This window comes from Charadrius vociferus, unplaced genomic scaffold, assembly GCF_000708025.1.
Source record: "Charadrius vociferus isolate BGI_N301 unplaced genomic scaffold, ASM70802v2 scaffold329, whole genome shotgun sequence".
Taxonomy (NCBI): domain Eukaryota; kingdom Metazoa; phylum Chordata; class Aves; order Charadriiformes; family Charadriidae; genus Charadrius; species Charadrius vociferus.
In genome coordinates, this window is record NW_009649982.1 from 693,220 (window position 1) to 711,599 (window position 18,380).

At 42.9% G+C, this 18,380-nt stretch overlaps 1 protein-coding gene across 1 annotated transcript; it reads left to right on the forward strand.

Annotated features, from left to right (window-relative positions):
• The first annotated feature begins 1,423 nt into the window (after positions 1 to 1,423).
• GPR161 (G protein-coupled receptor 161) lies at positions 1,424 to 16,446 on the forward strand. The gene is made up of 5 exons (XM_009891617.1): positions 1,424 to 1,863; positions 2,396 to 3,120; positions 4,594 to 4,698; positions 8,951 to 9,070; positions 16,199 to 16,446. Exons 1-5 carry the CDS (start codon positions 1,424 to 1,426, stop codon positions 16,444 to 16,446), a joined length of 1,638 nt encoding a protein of 545 aa, XP_009889919.1.
• The last annotated feature ends 1,934 nt before the right edge of the window (positions 16,447 to 18,380 follow it).

Consider the following 18,380-nt stretch of genomic DNA (forward strand, 5'->3'; position numbering starts at 1 on the left):
GGCCCGGGCGTCGCCGGTGCGGGGAGCCGCCGCACCCGGGCGGGGGTGGGCACCTTCCCAAAACCCGCACCAGGCAAAAAAAAAAACCCCAAACAAACCCAAAAGTGTCGGGGAAGGCTCGCAGAGGTGGCACAGGCGCGTTCAGAGAGGAACTCGCGGAGAGCAGTTGGCAGGCAGCTTTGCTAGGGGAGAGCTGAGCTGTGTTTCCCAAAGCGTGGCCCAGTAACGACTTTAATTATGCTCTTAGGAAAGCGCCGATTAAAAAATGGAAAAAAACGCGGCTCTCCAGCCTGGCGTTGCTGCTGCTGCCAAAGGCCACGGCGGCCGCACGGACGGGAGCCATTCTGTGAGTAGTGGTGGCCCTTCGGGAGCCATGGGTGCGCACAGCCACAGCCTTGGCCGAGGTAACGCTCTCCTAAGTCTCTAATTTCCAAGAAATGCTAGTATCCACTTTATATTAATTAGTGGACTCTCTTTAGTTTTCTGGTTTTGCATATCTGCATTTTTTGGTGGTGGGGTTTGTTGGGTGGGTGTTTTTTGATTTTTTTTTTTTCCCAGTGGCCTGCAGGTGGGTGAAGGATGGAATGAAGTGTATGGGAGCACCCGTTGGAGGCAGCGGGGAGAAAGCTGCTAAGGAATTGGGAGAAATACCGAGGTTTCACAAAACGAGGTTGTGAGTCAGTGGGATGGACGCTAGCACTGAGAAGTCAGGGGTTAAAGGTTCTCAAGTATTTCTGTAGGTCCACCCGTGGCTTGATGCAAGGAAGTGTCTTTAGAACCTTGTGTTCGGAAAGCCGCTTTCCCCAGTCCTTTGTATTGGCAGTAAAATGGAATCACCACTGTAGCTGAGGTGATCATGAACGTGGAGAAGTGATGTTAGGAGAGGATGTGCAATGATCCCAGAGTCTTTGAATGTAACGTAGCAACTGTTAAGAGTCAGCAGGGTATGAGCAGCCAGGCATCCACAGACCACAAGCAAATGCTACATAGGCAGAATACAAAGTAACAATCAGGATAAACAGGCAGATTTTTTTTAAAAAGTGACTTTTTTTTTTTTAAAGTACGTGAAACAAAGACTGATGGTGACATTTTTGTTGTTTCTTCACAGCCTAGATGAAGGGACGGAGTGAGATGCACAGCTGGTAAGTATGGCTTAGAAACAAGTAAGATTCTTAAAAAATTTTGAAGTAAAATGTGCTAATTTTCTTCCTTGTTTCTCTCCCTCCACCTCTTTTTGTCTTTCAGTTTCTTCCCTGTTCTAGGCTTGGCACTGTCATTGACCTCTTTGGTGTGCCCATAGGCAATTTCCTGTCCCTTCGCTTTCCCATCTAAAATGGTTTCCTGCATCCTACAGGTAAATTTTGATTAACTCAGGCGAAAGGGCCTCCTGCCTTTGGAAAGAGTTTGAAGAAATCTTGCCTGAATGTTTCTGGGCGTTGTTCTGCTTCTAGCTGCTCAGCATGTCTTGGCTGCTCCAGCTCTGGACGCTCTGACCATGAGCAGCAATTCCTCCCTCAGCAATGTGAAGGGCCTGAGGAACCTCACCACGCAGGAAGACGGGGCGGTCAGAGTCACACAGTCCATTGCTATAATCGTCATTGCTATTTTCATCTGTTTGGGCAACCTGGTGATTGTCGTCACCCTCTATCGGAAGTCTTACCTTCTCACATTGAGCAACAAGTTTGTGTTCAGCCTGACCCTCTCCAACTTTCTACTCTCTGTACTGGTGCTACCTTTTGTTGTCACCAGCTCCATCAGGCGGGAATGGATCTTCGGAGTCGTTTGGTGCAATTTCTCAGCCCTGCTCTACATGCTGATCAGCTCAGCCAGCATGCTTACTCTGGGACTTATAGCTATAGACCGGTAAGCAGCTCTTTTCTAATGAATGGTAATGAATTGCCTAGTTTCAGAGTGACTCGCATAGAGCTGAGAAGCATCCCAGTGGATAATGGTGCATAGCGTTGTAATGCCACTTTTCCTTCAGCCCCTTGTGAAATTTTGATACAGAACAGAAGAAAGTGATGTCATCAATAATGCAAAATGTGGACATGCATCTAGAGGTTTTTTAAGCTATTGATGGTATAATAACATAGTGCTTGAGAAACAAGAAGTAATGACTTAAAGTTCCAGATATACCCTAAACATACACTGACATGTAGGGACAGATTTAATAGCTGCATGTGTGCTTTCAGCCAAGTTTTACAATCTTGCCTGCAAAGATACTTATTTTTATGTGTAGTTATTTTTATAAACAGGGTCCCTGAGCCTGCTTCAGAGGTTTGGAGAAAAGAGCTTGTTCTACAAAGAGGACTAGCTATCATCATTGAAATATGTTCTTTTTTTTTATTGTACATCTTTAGTGCTCCTATTGGCCCTTTCCTTTCTTGTCTGCCAGGTACTATGCTGTCCTGTACCCAATGGTTTACCCGATGAAGATAACAGGCAACAGAGCAGTGGTAGCCCTTGTGTATGTGTGGCTACATTCCCTTATTGGCTGCCTCCCTCCTCTCTTCGGCTGGTCATCTTTGGAGTTTGACCAATTCAAGTGGATGTGTGTGGTGGCCTGGCATAAAGAAGTTGGTTACACTGCCTTTTGGCAGATCTGGTGCGCATTGCTGCCTTTTGTGGTCATGATGATCTGCTATGGATTTATATTCCGCGTGGCAAGGATTAAGGCCCGCAAAATCCACTGTGGTAGCGTCGTCATTGTGGAGGAGGACTCCCAGAGGAACGGGAGAAAGAACTCCAGCACCTCCACGTCCTCTTCTGGCAGCCGAAGGAACGCTTTCCAAGGGGTTGTCTACTCAGCCAACCAGTGCAAAGCTTTCATAACCATCTTGGTTGTCATCGGTGCTTTTGTGATTACGTGGGGGCCTTACATGGTAGTAATTACATCAGAGGCACTTTGGGGAAAAAACAGTATTTCCCCTGCCTTGGAGACATTAGCTACCTGGTTGTCCTTTTCCAGTGCCATTTGCCATCCACTAATTTATGGACTATGGAACAAGACGGTGCGCAAGGAACTACTAGGAATGTGCTTTGGGGATCGTTACTACCGTGAGTCGTTTGTTCAGCGGCATAGGACGTCGAGGTTATTCAGCATTTCCAATAGGATCACAGGTAAGATGTGTGGCCACAAAAATCACTGCTCCTTAATACCAGTAAGTAACGCTTAATGTCTGTCTGTACTCTGCACATCTCAGGGGTCTGTAAACAAAGTGATATGTTTCTGGAGGTTTCAGCAGTCTTTTGCTCAGGTTGTCATAGACACTTGAAAGGAGAACATTTTTTTGTGGCAGTTAACCTCTTTCTCCTACTCTAGTAAAATTTGATACAGTGATGAGGTTAATAAAAATAATTTGTTTTCTTCTGTCAAGCTTTTCCTTTCATGTGCCTACCATTTTGTGTTATCCAGGTTAAAGCACTACCAATAGTAGCACTTGTTCTTTGATTCCTGGCTTTATGCTACAACTCTTTGAGATTCACTGAAGTTACACTGATCTTACTATTTCTATAAATTCAGTTTTTAGCCTTAACAGTTGAAGAAAAGGTCATAAACAAAGTAAAACTATGTAAAAGAGTAAAACTATTTGATGTCTCCCCAAGTTGAAGGCTGAGAGCTTCAGTTGCTCAGTTTGGTGGGTTTTGTTTGGGGTGGGTTTTGGGTGGGTTTTTTTTGTTTTTTTTTTTAAAGTAGAAATGCAATGAAATTCTGATTTTTGATCACTTTCCTGGTCCTGTTGAGAAGCTTCCAAAAATAGGACACTTTCATGGAGTTCCTCAGGACTTTTCATGCAGAGCCAGGAACTGAAGTTATTTAATTGCGAAGGAAGATCTAAAATGCAGAAGAAAGGGGAGAGAGCAGCAAGGCATCCGTTGTCTTTTCTCCAACCTGGAATCCCTGGAAGAGACTCCATCTAAATGACAGTTCTGCAGCTGCAGCCACATCACAAACTGCAAGAGCTCTCTAGCTCTTTTTGCTTTGGGAAATCTGTATCCAGGAGATGCTATGGATGAATACATTGGGAACTGAAGTGGGAGGGAAAAGACAAGAAATTTCTTTCTCCTTCCAAGTGATAAGAAGCTGACAGCTTCAAATTTGTCAGGTGGCTGATAGGGAGGGAAAAACCAACCAAGCAAAAACCAACAAAATCTTTAAGCAGGATCGCAAGACAGCAACAAAGACAGGCATCTTGGTGCCCCAACCTTGCTCATGAGCTTTCTGCCACACTAATGTCACAGCTGCTGGTGGCTACCAGGTTATTCCCTGACTGGAAGGTGCCTGGCAAATATCCCCATCTGTCTGAGTGCCTATGCTCTGTGTTCAGCCTGACTGGCTGACAAAACACATGCAATTGCAAAAAGAGAGGGAGGGAAATGCTGCAGGTAGAAAGGAGACTTGCCATATGGAAAGACTCCGGCGATAACTGAAAGCTGTTGACTGGATTGAAAGTCCAGATGCTGTGCGCTCTGGATCAGCAGGGTGAGTTTTGTACATAGAATGGTAAATAAGGCAGTAGAGCAGGAAGAGTTTTTTACTGTTGTCAACCCCTTAAACATGCATTGTGTAATGAGAATTAAACTGTCTTACAGATTTGGGGCTATCTCCTCATCTCACTGCCCTCATGGCAGGTGGGCGGCCATTAGGAAACAGCAGCAGCACAGGAGACACAGGTTTCAGCTGCTCACAGGATTCAGGTAATTAAAAGCGTCTTGCTTTCTTTTCTTGGGCAGAAGTTTGCACTTGTAACTTGGCAGAACTCTCTGGGATAGTCTGTATTTACACATAGATGTCTTTTGGTGGATGGATGACATGAAGCATCTGCTCCAGCTGTTACAACAAAACTGCTGCGGTTGCTTTTTACCTTCCTCGCTTTCAATATATTTCCTTGCAAAATACCGTTTACTCTAAGGAATGATGACCCTCCCTTGATGATGTGTCCTGGGAACAGGACTCGCTGCTTTTGTGCCCTTCTCCTTTAGCTTCTATCCTTCTTCAGGGACTTTCCCTGTATCCACAAGGAACAGAGCAACCAAGTGCTGTTGAGAATGTGCCTCTCTGTTTCCTCATCTGTAAGAGACCTTGTTCATTCTGCAGTGTAAACATAAGCACTTAGGACAATTTCAGCGTAAGATCTCTCAGCTGAACATGGTTTGGAAAAGAGAAAGAGTTCTGTTGGTAATTTTCTATCCAGAACTGTAGCTAGATTTTTCTGGCAGTTAATTCAGCTACCACTCCTTAACTGCACTCCAGTTATTTTAAAGAGTGTTTCTGCTCTAGAGACACCAGAGGGTGATCTTCTGACATGTGCTTGGAGTTAGAGGTTTGTTTCTTACTTTAGTAAAGGAAGTCTATGGAGCTGGGATTTATTTTGGTAGTTGTTTTACTCTGGTAGTTTTATACCTGCTGTGGGTAATCTGCAGTTGTGTGAGATGAAGGAGACTAGCATCCTGGTAAACCTGCCTCAGTTAAGAGGATGTTGTGTTATCATCTTTTGAGGAATGGCACTGAGCAGTTTAAACAAATGAACAAACCAAATACATACCTAATGCTGGTGGAAGTGCCACTGTTTGTTTTGGGGGGGGGTTACGGTCTGTAGCCTGGGAATGGATACACAGCAATCACCCTTGTGAAATACTGTTTCACTGGATGCCTCTACTGTGAGGAACTAAAGACCAGGAACTCTGGTCTCTCTTCAATGCTGCCTGCTGCAGGACATGATCGTGTGGCCTGTGATGCAGTTGCGACTTTATCTGCCCTGGTAAACAGAAGCTGGGCTTTTCATGTTGTGAAAAACAGATGAAATAGTAGGAGAGGAAAAAATCCAAGTGGTACCAGCTGTGTACAAAATCCTGAAGTGATAGACCAGAGTCCTAATTACTAGAAATGCTGCCTTGATATCAGTTATTCCAAGGACAAAGATCTACCCTGTAAGAATAACAGGTTAGTCTCTTCACTAGCCCTTTTTGGAAAAAAAAAAAATAAAAAAAAATGCACTGAACTAGAGCATTTGAAAAAACACACTAAAACTCTGCTCCATGGAAGAAAGTATCTCTCTCTTCCTAGTGCCACCCTTCCATTGCACTGTTAAAGGAGAAGCTGCTGCCTGAGTGTTCACACACCATGGAAGGAGTCTCACACAGCCTGAGCCTTTAACTGCTAGGACCAGGGTCCCTTCGCAGCAGGCAACCCCAGTGGGCCAACAGGTGCCCCTCTTGACTCCTCACACACACACACACACTCTTGGGTGTGCTCCCTCCTTCTTCAGGCTCAACCCTAGGCAGCAGCAGAGTCTTGAGCGTCAGATTTTATAAACATAAGTAATTTAATGGAAAGGTATAGCAGCAAGGTCAGCCTGGGCTTGGGTGCCTCTGAAAAGGGAGGGACCTCGAACAAAGAAATCCCTGGGTAATTATCCCCTTGCGATCTACACACCCACCCTTCACACAATGTTCATGTGTCTTTTAGTTCAATGGTGATTTTTGGTCTGTGGTCTTCTAACACCGTATTGGATTTTTTTTCTGTGTCCAGGCAGGCAGGCTGTTGACTGCTCTTATCAGGTTGATGTGCAGTCTCTGCTGATGGTTGTAGCCACCTTATCTTCTGGTTGGTGCATCTTGTGCACCTGCGCTTGCTGGCAGAACATGGAGAACTGAGAAGTCCCAGACTTAGGGGAAATGCTGCCCAAAACCCAGTGTATTGTCAACATTTCTTATACTAAAAGATTAACCACAGCACGGTACCAGCTGCTAGGAAAATTACTAAGAAAATTAACTCTATTGCGACCTAAAGGCTTCAGCAAATCTGGCTACTCATGCTAAGCAAACAGCATAAATCACACCATATTGTTACCTGTAAAAGAGGTCTAAGTCACAATTCTCCCGATACACAAAGACTATGTTTAGAGAGGAGACATTGCTTTATTCTGGCCAGGGTGCATGGTGGAATATTTCCACAAATCATGCACGCCCCATGCTGGTTTCCTCGTTATATATATACACAAAAGTTACAATGTAGCACCTTCCCAGTTACAATGATTGGTTAGTAATTTACATATAATATTTGCTGTGTATAATATTTTGCACACTTCAGTCACTGTGCCTGCACAAGGGAAGGGTCTCCACCTGGGCAAGGGTTGTCTTGACTTATGGGCGTGATTTTTTTTAGTATTATAATGAAGGTAGTTCAGCTTTCAAAACATGGTAGATTAGTAGCATCTTCAAGGTTCATATGCTCGTCTGCTCCAGGATGTTTTACTTCAAAGAATGACAACAGTACTTGCTTTCCTTGATTAGTTGTTCTTTCTCATACGACTCAATGATAGAATCTTCATTATCCATGAGAACGTCTCAAAAAGTTCCTCTATTAATTAGCCCAGATACTTGTGAAGAAACATTCCCAAGACCAACTATCTTGCCAAGTACATAACAAAATGGTCGTATCCAAGACCCTGTATCAGAAGTTCAGCTAATGCCAATAGCTAACAGGCCTAACTAACTTCAATGCTAACAAAACCGGCTAAAATTTTAACTGTAAGACAATAATATAACCCTAAGTATTTTTTTCTAATTAAAACTTAATTATGTAAGCTAAACAACTAATATCTCCCAATGTCACACTGTGTTTCTGAGGTGGATTCTGTACCATTGGAGATCAGTAAGAGTCTACTGTTTTCAGTAGACAGCCTCAAACCCAGCTGATTCACAGAACAGCACAGAAAGTTGTTAGCTTATTTGTGACTGTGCATTAGGGCAGCAGCTCATTCTCTTTCTTGTGTGCCGGAGGGAGGTGTATGACAGAACACACAAGTTTCACCTTTAAAAGTTTATCACTTTTCTATATCACAATGAATTGTCAGCAAAGAGTAGACCTACGGAGCAGTATGTTGTCTAGAGCTACACCCCCAGCTATGTCTTTGTCTCACTTTCTGTAAAATGGGTGCTGGAACACCTCCTTATTGCAAAAAGCATAAATTTGGGGATCAAAACCAGTCAAGTGGGTGAAGAGAGACGTGAAGCCACCATCTGGAGGAGTTGCGAAACCTGCGAAGGCTCTTTGTCCTAGGCCACCATAGGAGTAAATGGACTGAAAGTGAAGTGTCACGTATTGAGTGTGTACAAGCTGTGCCTTCCAACAGCAGCTTCCCCGAGGACTGCTCACTCAGCACTGTCCCAGCATCTCCCCAAAATGCTTGTTCTGCTTCTGCCTTACACAGAGAGACCAGTATTGCCAGCGAGGACTAGGCTGCAGTCTTGCCCTTTGCGTGGAAGTATTGCAGAGGTGCCTAGATGAATTTCCTTGTGCTTGTAAACTCTATTTTATATTGGAAAGGTGCAAAGCAAATGCAGGGAGGTGAAATAAAAAAAAAGTACTCCTAAACTGAAAAAAAATTACTTATCGGACAAAAATAATTCCTAACCAGCAAAGGATTTTTCCCCATTAAAATACACTCCAGGAAAGTCAAAATAGGTTATGAGAGACAAACTAAATTGAACAGAAAAAATCCCCAGTTCAGATTTCCATCCAGGTCTGATTACAAGCATGACGTTTGGCAGTTATGGTTGTCTGCCTCTCAGGTAGCCATTGTTAGCCTCTCATCTTCATCAGGAAATGGGGGAAATTGCCCTCAACTTCACCCTTTATTTACTGAAGGTAAGGTTTCACCTTTGTCTGCTGTCCTATTAACATTATAAGCTCTGCAGCTGGGTATTTTGGAGCTGCTTGAGATTTTAGATGGCTTATGAGAAAAGATTTCCAAATCCTTTAAATGAAAACTCTGACCTCATTCTTTTTCTGTGCAGTGCTTAATTCAACCTGAAATTTACTCACAAAAGTTGGGTTTAGACATCTTTTGAAGGAACTGCTATAGAATGAATTTTTTTTGCCACTGCTTAAATATTGTATCCCAGTGCTAGCCTGTTTTGCTTGAGAGCTCTTGCTTCGTTTCAGGAACAGACGCAATGCTTCTTGAAGATTATAGCTCAGATGGCCCTCATGCCCCACACTGCATCTGTCCCCCTCGAAGAAGGAGTTCAGTGACGTTTGAAGATGAAGTAGAGCAAATTAAAGGTGGGTTTGGGGGTAAGTATGGAAATGCTCAGAATCAACTATATTGCGTGCTCAGGAAGCCTTCCAAGACCTTCAGAACTGCCTTAAAACTTATCTGTCCACTGTTCGCCTTGACATACCTGACCATTCATACAGGTACAACAGAAAGTAAGATCAGGTGTTTCTTCCAGTTCTCAAGTAGCAACAGACAAGGACGAGAGTCAGAAGCTGGGATTCCCTACATAATGTCACAGCTGCTGGTGGCTACCAGGTTATTCCCTGACTGGAAGGTGCCTGGCAAATATCCCCATCTGTCTGAGTGCCTATGCTCTGTGTTCAGCCTGACTGGCTGACAAAACACATGCAATTGCAAAAAGAGAGGGAGGGAAATGCTGCAGGTAGAAAGGAGACTTGCCATATGGAAAGACTCCGGCGATAACTGAAAGCTGTTGACTGGATTGAAAGTCCAGATGCTGTGCGCTCTGGATCAGCAGGGTGAGTTTTGTACATAGAATGGTAAATAAGGCAGTAGAGCAGGAAGAGTTTTTTACTGTTGTCAACCCCTTAAACATGCATTGTGTAATGAGAATTAAACTGTCTTACAGATTTGGGGCTATCTCCTCATCTCACTGCCCTCATGGCAGGTGGGCGGCCATTAGGAAACAGCAGCAGCACAGGAGACACAGGTTTCAGCTGCTCACAGGATTCAGGTAATTAAAAGCGTCTTGCTTTCTTTTCTTGGGCAGAAGTTTGCACTTGTAACTTGGCAGAACTCTCTGGGATAGTCTGTATTTACACATAGATGTCTTTTGGTGGATGGATGACATGAAGCATCTGCTCCAGCTGTTACAACAAAACTGCTGCGGTTGCTTTTTACCTTCCTCGCTTTCAATATATTTCCTTGCAAAATACCGTTTACTCTAAGGAATGATGACCCTCCCTTGATGATGTGTCCTGGGAACAGGACTCGCTGCTTTTGTGCCCTTCTCCTTTAGCTTCTATCCTTCTTCAGGGACTTTCCCTGTATCCACAAGGAACAGAGCAACCAAGTGCTGTTGAGAATGTGCCTCTCTGTTTCCTCATCTGTAAGAGACCTTGTTCATTCTGCAGTGTAAACATAAGCACTTAGGACAATTTCAGCGTAAGATCTCTCAGCTGAACATGGTTTGGAAAAGAGAAAGAGTTCTGTTGGTAATTTTCTATCCAGAACTGTAGCTAGATTTTTCTGGCAGTTAATTCAGCTACCACTCCTTAACTGCACTCCAGTTATTTTAAAGAGTGTTTCTGCTCTAGAGACACCAGAGGGTGATCTTCTGACATGTGCTTGGAGTTAGAGGTTTGTTTCTTACTTTAGTAAAGGAAGTCTATGGAGCTGGGATTTATTTTGGTAGTTGTTTTACTCTGGTAGTTTTATACCTGCTGTGGGTAATCTGCAGTTGTGTGAGATGAAGGAGACTAGCATCCTGGTAAACCTGCCTCAGTTAAGAGGATGTTGTGTTATCATCTTTTGAGGAATGGCACTGAGCAGTTTAAACAAATGAACAAACCAAATACATACCTAATGCTGGTGGAAGTGCCACTGTTTGTTTTGGGGGGGGGTTACGGTCTGTAGCCTGGGAATGGATACACAGCAATCACCCTTGTGAAATACTGTTTCACTGGATGCCTCTACTGTGAGGAACTAAAGACCAGGAACTCTGGTCTCTCTTCAATGCTGCCTGCTGCAGGACATGATCGTGTGGCCTGTGATGCAGTTGCGACTTTATCTGCCCTGGTAAACAGAAGCTGGGCTTTTCATGTTGTGAAAAACAGATGAAATAGTAGGAGAGGAAAAAATCCAAGTGGTACCAGCTGTGTACAAAATCCTGAAGTGATAGACCAGAGTCCTAATTACTAGAAATGCTGCCTTGATATCAGTTATTCCAAGGACAAAGATCTACCCTGTAAGAATAACAGGTTAGTCTCTTCACTAGCCCTTTTTGGAAAAAAAAAAAATAAAAAAAAATGCACTGAACTAGAGCATTTGAAAAAACACACTAAAACTCTGCTCCATGGAAGAAAGTATCTCTCTCTTCCTAGTGCCACCCTTCCATTGCACTGTTAAAGGAGAAGCTGCTGCCTGAGTGTTCACACACCATGGAAGGAGTCTCACACAGCCTGAGCCTTTAACTGCTAGGACCAGGGTCCCTTCGCAGCAGGCAACCCCAGTGGGCCAACAGGTGCCCCTCTTGACTCCTCACACACACACACACACTCTTGGGTGTGCTCCCTCCTTCTTCAGGCTCAACCCTAGGCAGCAGCAGAGTCTTGAGCGTCAGATTTTATAAACATAAGTAATTTAATGGAAAGGTATAGCAGCAAGGTCAGCCTGGGCTTGGGTGCCTCTGAAAAGGGAGGGACCTCGAACAAAGAAATCCCTGGGTAATTATCCCCTTGCGATCTACACACCCACCCTTCACACAATGTTCATGTGTCTTTTAGTTCAATGGTGATTTTTGGTCTGTGGTCTTCTAACACCGTATTGGATTTTTTTTCTGTGTCCAGGCAGGCAGGCTGTTGACTGCTCTTATCAGGTTGATGTGCAGTCTCTGCTGATGGTTGTAGCCACCTTATCTTCTGGTTGGTGCATCTTGTGCACCTGCGCTTGCTGGCAGAACATGGAGAACTGAGAAGTCCCAGACTTAGGGGAAATGCTGCCCAAAACCCAGTGTATTGTCAACATTTCTTATACTAAAAGACTAACCACAGCACTGTACCAGCTGCTAGGAAAATTACTAAGAAAATTAACTCTATTGCGACCTAAAGGCTTCAGCAAATCTGGCTACTCATGCTAAGCAAACAGCATAAATCACACCATATTGTTACCTGTAAAAGAGGTCTAAGTCACAATTCTCCCGATACACAAAGACTATGTTTAGAGAGGAGACATTGCTTTATTCTGGCCAGGGTGCATGGTGGAATATTTCCACAAATCATGCACGCCCCATGCTGGTTTCCTCGTTATATATATACACAAAAGTTACAATGTAGCACCTTCCCAGTTACAATGATTGGTTAGTAATTTACATATAATATTTGCTGTGTATAATATTTTGCACACTTCAGTCACTGTGCCTGCACAAGGGAAGGGTCTCCACCTGGGCAAGGGTTGTCTTGACTTATGGGCGTGATTTTTTTTAGTATTATAATGAAGGTAGTTCAGCTTTCAAAACATGGTAGATTAGTAGCATCTTCAAGGTTCATATGCTCGTCTGCTCCAGGATGTTTTACTTCAAAGAATGACAACAGTACTTGCTTTCCTTGATTAGTTGTTCTTTCTCATACGACTCAATGATAGAATCTTCATTATCCATGAGAACGTCTCAAAAAGTTCCTCTATTAATTAGCCCAGATACTTGTGAAGAAACATTCCCAAGACCAACTATCTTGCCAAGTACATAACAAAATGGTCGTATCCAAGACCCTGTATCAGAAGTTCAGCTAATGCCAATAGCTAACAGGCCTAACTAACTTCAATGCTAACAAAACCGGCTAAAATTTTAACTGTAAGACAATAATATAACCCTAAGTATTTTTTTCTAATTAAAACTTAATTATGTAAGCTAAACAACTAATATCTCCCAATGTCACACTGTGTTTCTGAGGTGGATTCTGTACCATTGGAGATCAGTAAGAGTCTACTGTTTTCAGTAGACAGCCTCAAACCCAGCTGATTCACAGAACAGCACAGAAAGTTGTTAGCTTATTTGTGACTGTGCATTAGGGCAGCAGCTCATTCTCTTTCTTGTGTGCCGGAGGGAGGTGTATGACAGAACACACAAGTTTCACCTTTAAAAGTTTATCACTTTTCTATATCACAATGAATTGTCAGCAAAGAGTAGACCTACGGAGCAGTATGTTGTCTAGAGCTACACCCCCAGCTATGTCTTTGTCTCACTTTCTGTAAAATGGGTGCTGGAACACCTCCTTATTGCAAAAAGCATAAATTTGGGGATCAAAACCAGTCAAGTGGGTGAAGAGAGACGTGAAGCCACCATCTGGAGGAGTTGCGAAACCTGCGAAGGCTCTTTGTCCTAGGCCACCATAGGAGTAAATGGACTGAAAGTGAAGTGTCACGTATTGAGTGTGTACAAGCTGTGCCTTCCAACAGCAGCTTCCCCGAGGACTGCTCACTCAGCACTGTCCCAGCATCTCCCCAAAATGCTTGTTCTGCTTCTGCCTTACACAGAGAGACCAGTATTGCCAGCGAGGACTAGGCTGCAGTCTTGCCCTTTGCGTGGAAGTATTGCAGAGGTGCCTAGATGAATTTCCTTGTGCTTGTAAACTCTATTTTATATTGGAAAGGTGCAAAGCAAATGCAGGGAGGTGAAATAAAAAAAAAGTACTCCTAAACTGAAAAAAAATTACTTATCGGACAAAAATAATTCCTAACCAGCAAAGGATTTTTCCCCATTAAAATACACTCCAGGAAAGTCAAAATAGGTTATGAGAGACAAACTAAATTGAACAGAAAAAATCCCCAGTTCAGATTTCCATCCAGGTCTGATTACAAGCATGACGTTTGGCAGTTATGGTTGTCTGCCTCTCAGGTAGCCATTGTTAGCCTCTCATCTTCATCAGGAAATGGGGGAAATTGCCCTCAACTTCACCCTTTATTTACTGAAGGTAAGGTTTCACCTTTGTCTGCTGTCCTATTAACATTATAAGCTCTGCAGCTGGGTATTTTGGAGCTGCTTGAGATTTTAGATGGCTTATGAGAAAAGATTTCCAAATCCTTTAAATGAAAACTCTGACCTCATTCTTTTTCTGTGCAGTGCTTAATTCAACCTGAAATTTACTCACAAAAGTTGGGTTTAGACATCTTTTGAAGGAACTGCTATAGAATGAATTTTTTTTGCCACTGCTTAAATATTGTATCCCAGTGCTAGCCTGTTTTGCTTGAGAGCTCTTGCTTCGTTTCAGGAACAGACGCAATGCTTCTTGAAGATTATAGCTCAGATGGCCCTCATGCCCCACACTGCATCTGTCCCCCTCGAAGAAGGAGTTCAGTGACGTTTGAAGATGAAGTAGAGCAAATTAAAGGTGGGTTTGGGGGTAAGTATGGAAATGCTCAGAATCAACTATATTGCGTGCTCAGGAAGCCTTCCAAGACCTTCAGAACTGCCTTAAAACTTATCTGTCCACTGTTCGCCTTGACATACCTGACCATTCATACAGGTACAACAGAAAGTAAGATCAGGTGTTTCTTCCAGTTCTCAAGTAGCAACAGACAAGGACGAGAGTCAGAAGCTGGGATTCCCTCACACATCATTTATCTTGTACAGCTGGATCGTCTCTGCAGCTCCACTCATCTGGTGGCACTTGCAGTCTGTTTTCTGTTTCTCAAGGAATACATTTTCCTGCCCTCATACTTGGATTCTGTTGTCCTGGTGTTTCTCATTTGCTGCCATCCTCTCAACCTTGTCATTCACAGACTTGAAATTCTTCCATTTACAGACTTTAATAGTTTGAATATAATTTCTTTCTGTTTCACTTACTTTTTTACTTAACTTTTACTTCATTTACTTTACTGAATATGTTTCTCAGCAAATATGGGTGAAAATAGATGAACCACATGCACTTTTTTTTCAGTCAACTCACTTGCTGATTCTGTGCTAGCAAAGTGTTGCTGTGATCATCTGTAAAATATGGCAAAGGGAGTTTAATTTAAGCTAATAGTTACAGTAATATGGACTAGAAGACGTGGTTATAACAACTGAATTTACTAAATGATTGTTGACAGTGCAAAAATCACAGAATGGTCAAGGTTGGAAGGGACCTCTGGAGATCATCTAGTCCAACCCCCAAAAATGAGCAGAATGCCTTTAAGAATCAAGTAACAATAAAACCTGACTGATTTTTGTGATTCTGAAATAATGAGAAGACTCTTTCTGTGGAATTTTCGCTTCAAACACCTTGGGAAAATTCATTCTTGCCCTCTTCCCAGTGTGAGCTGATTATTTCCGTGGACAAATACATTACCATACATTTCCTGTTATCTTTCTGAGTGATTATGTAGGGGCAGACATCTATTTTTTTGTGCAGTTCAGTGAAAGAGGGAGGTCTTAGTGCAAAAGTTCCCCAAAGGTTTATCAATTCTCCTTGGTATGTCTCAGGGTTTTCAGGATCTCTGAGATTTTAAATTATTTCAGCAGCCTCATTGAAGGATTACATTTAAGATGAACACCTGTGTTGCCCAACATGTTGGTGGGTGGAGAAGTATATAGATACTACAAAAGCAACTACATCAACACTGAAGAGCAGGTGTATCCAAGGTAACAAAAGGTTAGGAACAAGTATACTACTGTCTGCAACTGCAGTCTTCAGCCTCTCCTGTCATGGAGAGCTCTACAGCTTCCCCTCTGGAAGTCAGTCCCACAGTGTGGCTGGAACCGATTTAAGCTTAAGGACACCAGACTGCTGATTTTAATCACTACTTGGAAGAAGCCCTTGCAATTTGGGGACTGTTAATCCATAAGCATGAAGTCTGGTGTTTGCTGGGCTTAAAATATGTTATAAAATAGCTCTTGAACTGCACTGTTCATGTCAATGAAGTGCGAGATCGTAGTCCAAATGCACTGAGAATCCCTGTAAGGCTGTAAGCTGTGCTTAGAGCAGAGGAAGTACAAATGGAGGGTTCTTTTCCTGTCTTTTGCACGAATTCTTGCCTGATGCCAGACAATTCCCATTGTCCCTAATCCTGGACTCCTGGAAGTAAGCAGAAACCAGGCTGTTGACTTCAGCTGGGTACAAATTCAGTCCCATAAAATCCTCTGTGCGTACGTTCAGATTCTGAAGGTCATTCAACATACACTTAATTCAAAGTTAAACATGTGTATAACCACTTTGCATCATTAGATCTTATTTTTTTCAATTGAATTGGAGGTAATTTTTCTCTGCTTGACCTGTCGAGGTCATGCTGAAGCTTTGTGTTCATAGAATGGTTTAGGAACACCTGGGTATCATCAGTAAATGTGCTCTGTAAGGTAATTTTTCAGAGGGCATGGCCATATCTTTACAAAAGGATCAGTATTAGTCTTCAAGTATTTGTGCAGCCATGCTGATCAACTATTAATTTTCTGATATGTTGCTTTTTTTTTTTTTTCCCAGAAGCTGCAACGAATTCCGTTCTTCATGTAAAAGCCGAAGTCCATAAATCTCTGGACAGTTATGCATCCAGTTTAGCAAAAGCTATTGAAGCTGATGTGAAAATCAGTTTGTTTGGGGAAGATGCTTTGCCAGGAGCTCTGTTCCCTGTGCGGACTCTTCCAGGAAGCAGTATGAACATGCGGCGTGGTATCAGGCCCCATGCTAGCCAGAGACTTCAGTTGCAGAGCATTGATGAAGGGAGTATTTGACAGGAGCACTGGAGTAAGAAAACGGAACGAAACCACTAAGAGGGACCTACTACAGCTGTTTCTGTTTTCACAGAACCAGGATACTGTGTTAGGACACTTTCAGTGTTTTTTCAACACTTGAAAAACAGCTGAATTATGGTACTTACATCAGCATTTTACAGCAATATTTGTTTACTGGTTAGGGTGCTATTGACTTTTTTGTGCCATGTCTTAAATCTGTCACACAGTGCATAGGAATGCAGGGTTTGGTTTCTTGGACCAGATCATTAGTCTGTCGAATCTTGGGTTCATCATTGGCCAAAGCCACTACAGGAATGAAAAAGGAAAAGTATGTGCAGTGTTTAGTTCGTTATTGCATTGGTCCTTTTCTGACCACCAGAATACTCAGTTTATATTTGACAGCTGGAGTGCTTTGATAGGAGTTTGTGCACTACATACAGCCTTACTGTCACAGGCTCCCAAATGATGGAGCATGGACATCACTAAGGGGCAAAATCTGAACTTTTTTGAGAGCTCGTGCAGATTATGGTCCTACTTACTTACGGTCCTTGCTTTTATATTTCTGGATATTTCTGGCTGTTCAGCCATCAGAATGCCAGATCTGAAACTGGATTGTGCATTCTGACACACCAGCTTCTTTGGGTGTAGTGGGTGGAAGCAAACCTGTGCTGGAAATATCAGAGTGATGGTATTTGAGATCATCAATGAAGAGTTCTTAGTTTCTCTGAGAACTTCAATTCACTTCCTGGTTTTGCTTTTACTGAAAGGGCACTCTACAGCTGTGGTAGTCTTGACAGAATATAAATAAGGTATTACCACTTTATATCCAGGATTCATCTTATCTAGAGAGAAAAGTTCTGAGGTTTTGGTGGGGTTTTTTTACTTGTGAGGCAATATAGTATTTAAGCAAGAGTTACCTCAGTGCATATATTTCTTGGAGTCTTAATTCATTAATCTCTAAAATAAGAACATTTGGCACTTATACTGCACTTTGCATGTTCTTAAGCACTGCACAGGCATTACCTTGTTAGGCCTTTGTGAGAGGGTCGATCAGCCCTGCTTGCCAAAGACGGGGAACTCGGCAACTGTCAAGCTGCTGGCAGCGAAACAAGCTGCAAAGGTGGGAAGGTTTGTTACAAAAATAGGGATGAGGTGGATCGTAGGAGAATGCCGGGCTTAAGAAACCTTTCTGTGCCTTCCTGGGCTGGCCCTTGCCATACCTTGTTGGGGGTTACAGCCCTGCCTTACTGCTCATTTCAAAGAGAGGGAGATGTAAGTGAGTACGTTAATTTTTTAGGGTGGGTGTCAGTAGCAAATGGACTTAAGGACCAAGGATTTGTATTTACTTACTCTGTGCCTGCTCCCCCTGCCTCCACCTTTTCCCCAGCTGTGGTTTGTATGAGTTTTTGCTGCAGACTGTTTGGAAATCGAGGGCAGGATGTTTCCATCTGGGCAAAACCTGGGTGTACGCCTGCTAAATTATGGCTGTGTGCGACTTAGTTGGAGGCACGCAAACAAACTGTTTTTGAGGCAGAGCCTCGGTCCGGTACTGTATTTAGACATCCTATTTGTCTGTGTTCCCAACTCAGAAGTACAGTTTAGCACAAGCTTATGTCCATCTCTGGACAAAGCAGCTTGACTTTATGAACTAGCTTGAATCCCATTACATTCCCGTGTAAGATTTAACTGCATGCTTAAAATTCAGTACATGGTTTGCTGATTAAGAACAGGCTGTTACAGCAAGAACACAAGCACCAGTAAGATGGCTCTTTGCATAACGCAGGAATGAAACAACTAATAATAGCGAGGTCCTCAGCTGCTGTATTTTGTGCTTCTAGTGTGTTAAATACATTCACACCTGTGGGCACTCATTAAAAAAAAAAAAAATTAAAAATCCGAGTGTTTGCCAGGAAGTGCCCTACACTAAGGTCATT

What these genes read in the sequence shown, in the direction of transcription:
- GPR161 (XM_009891617.1), top strand. Translation starts at nt 1,424, where the DNA reads ATGTTTCTGGGCGTTGTTCTGCTTCTAGCTGCTCAGCATGTCTTGGCT. An exon ending in GGACTTATAGCTATAGACCG is followed by an intron (nt 1,864 to 2,395) that starts GTAAGCAGCTCT and finishes CTTGTCTGCCAG; the next exon opens with GTACTATGCTGTCCTGTACC. An exon ending in CAGCTGCTCACAGGATTCAG is followed by an intron (nt 4,699 to 8,950) that starts GTAATTAAAAGC and finishes GCTTCGTTTCAG; the next exon opens with GAACAGACGCAATGCTTCTT.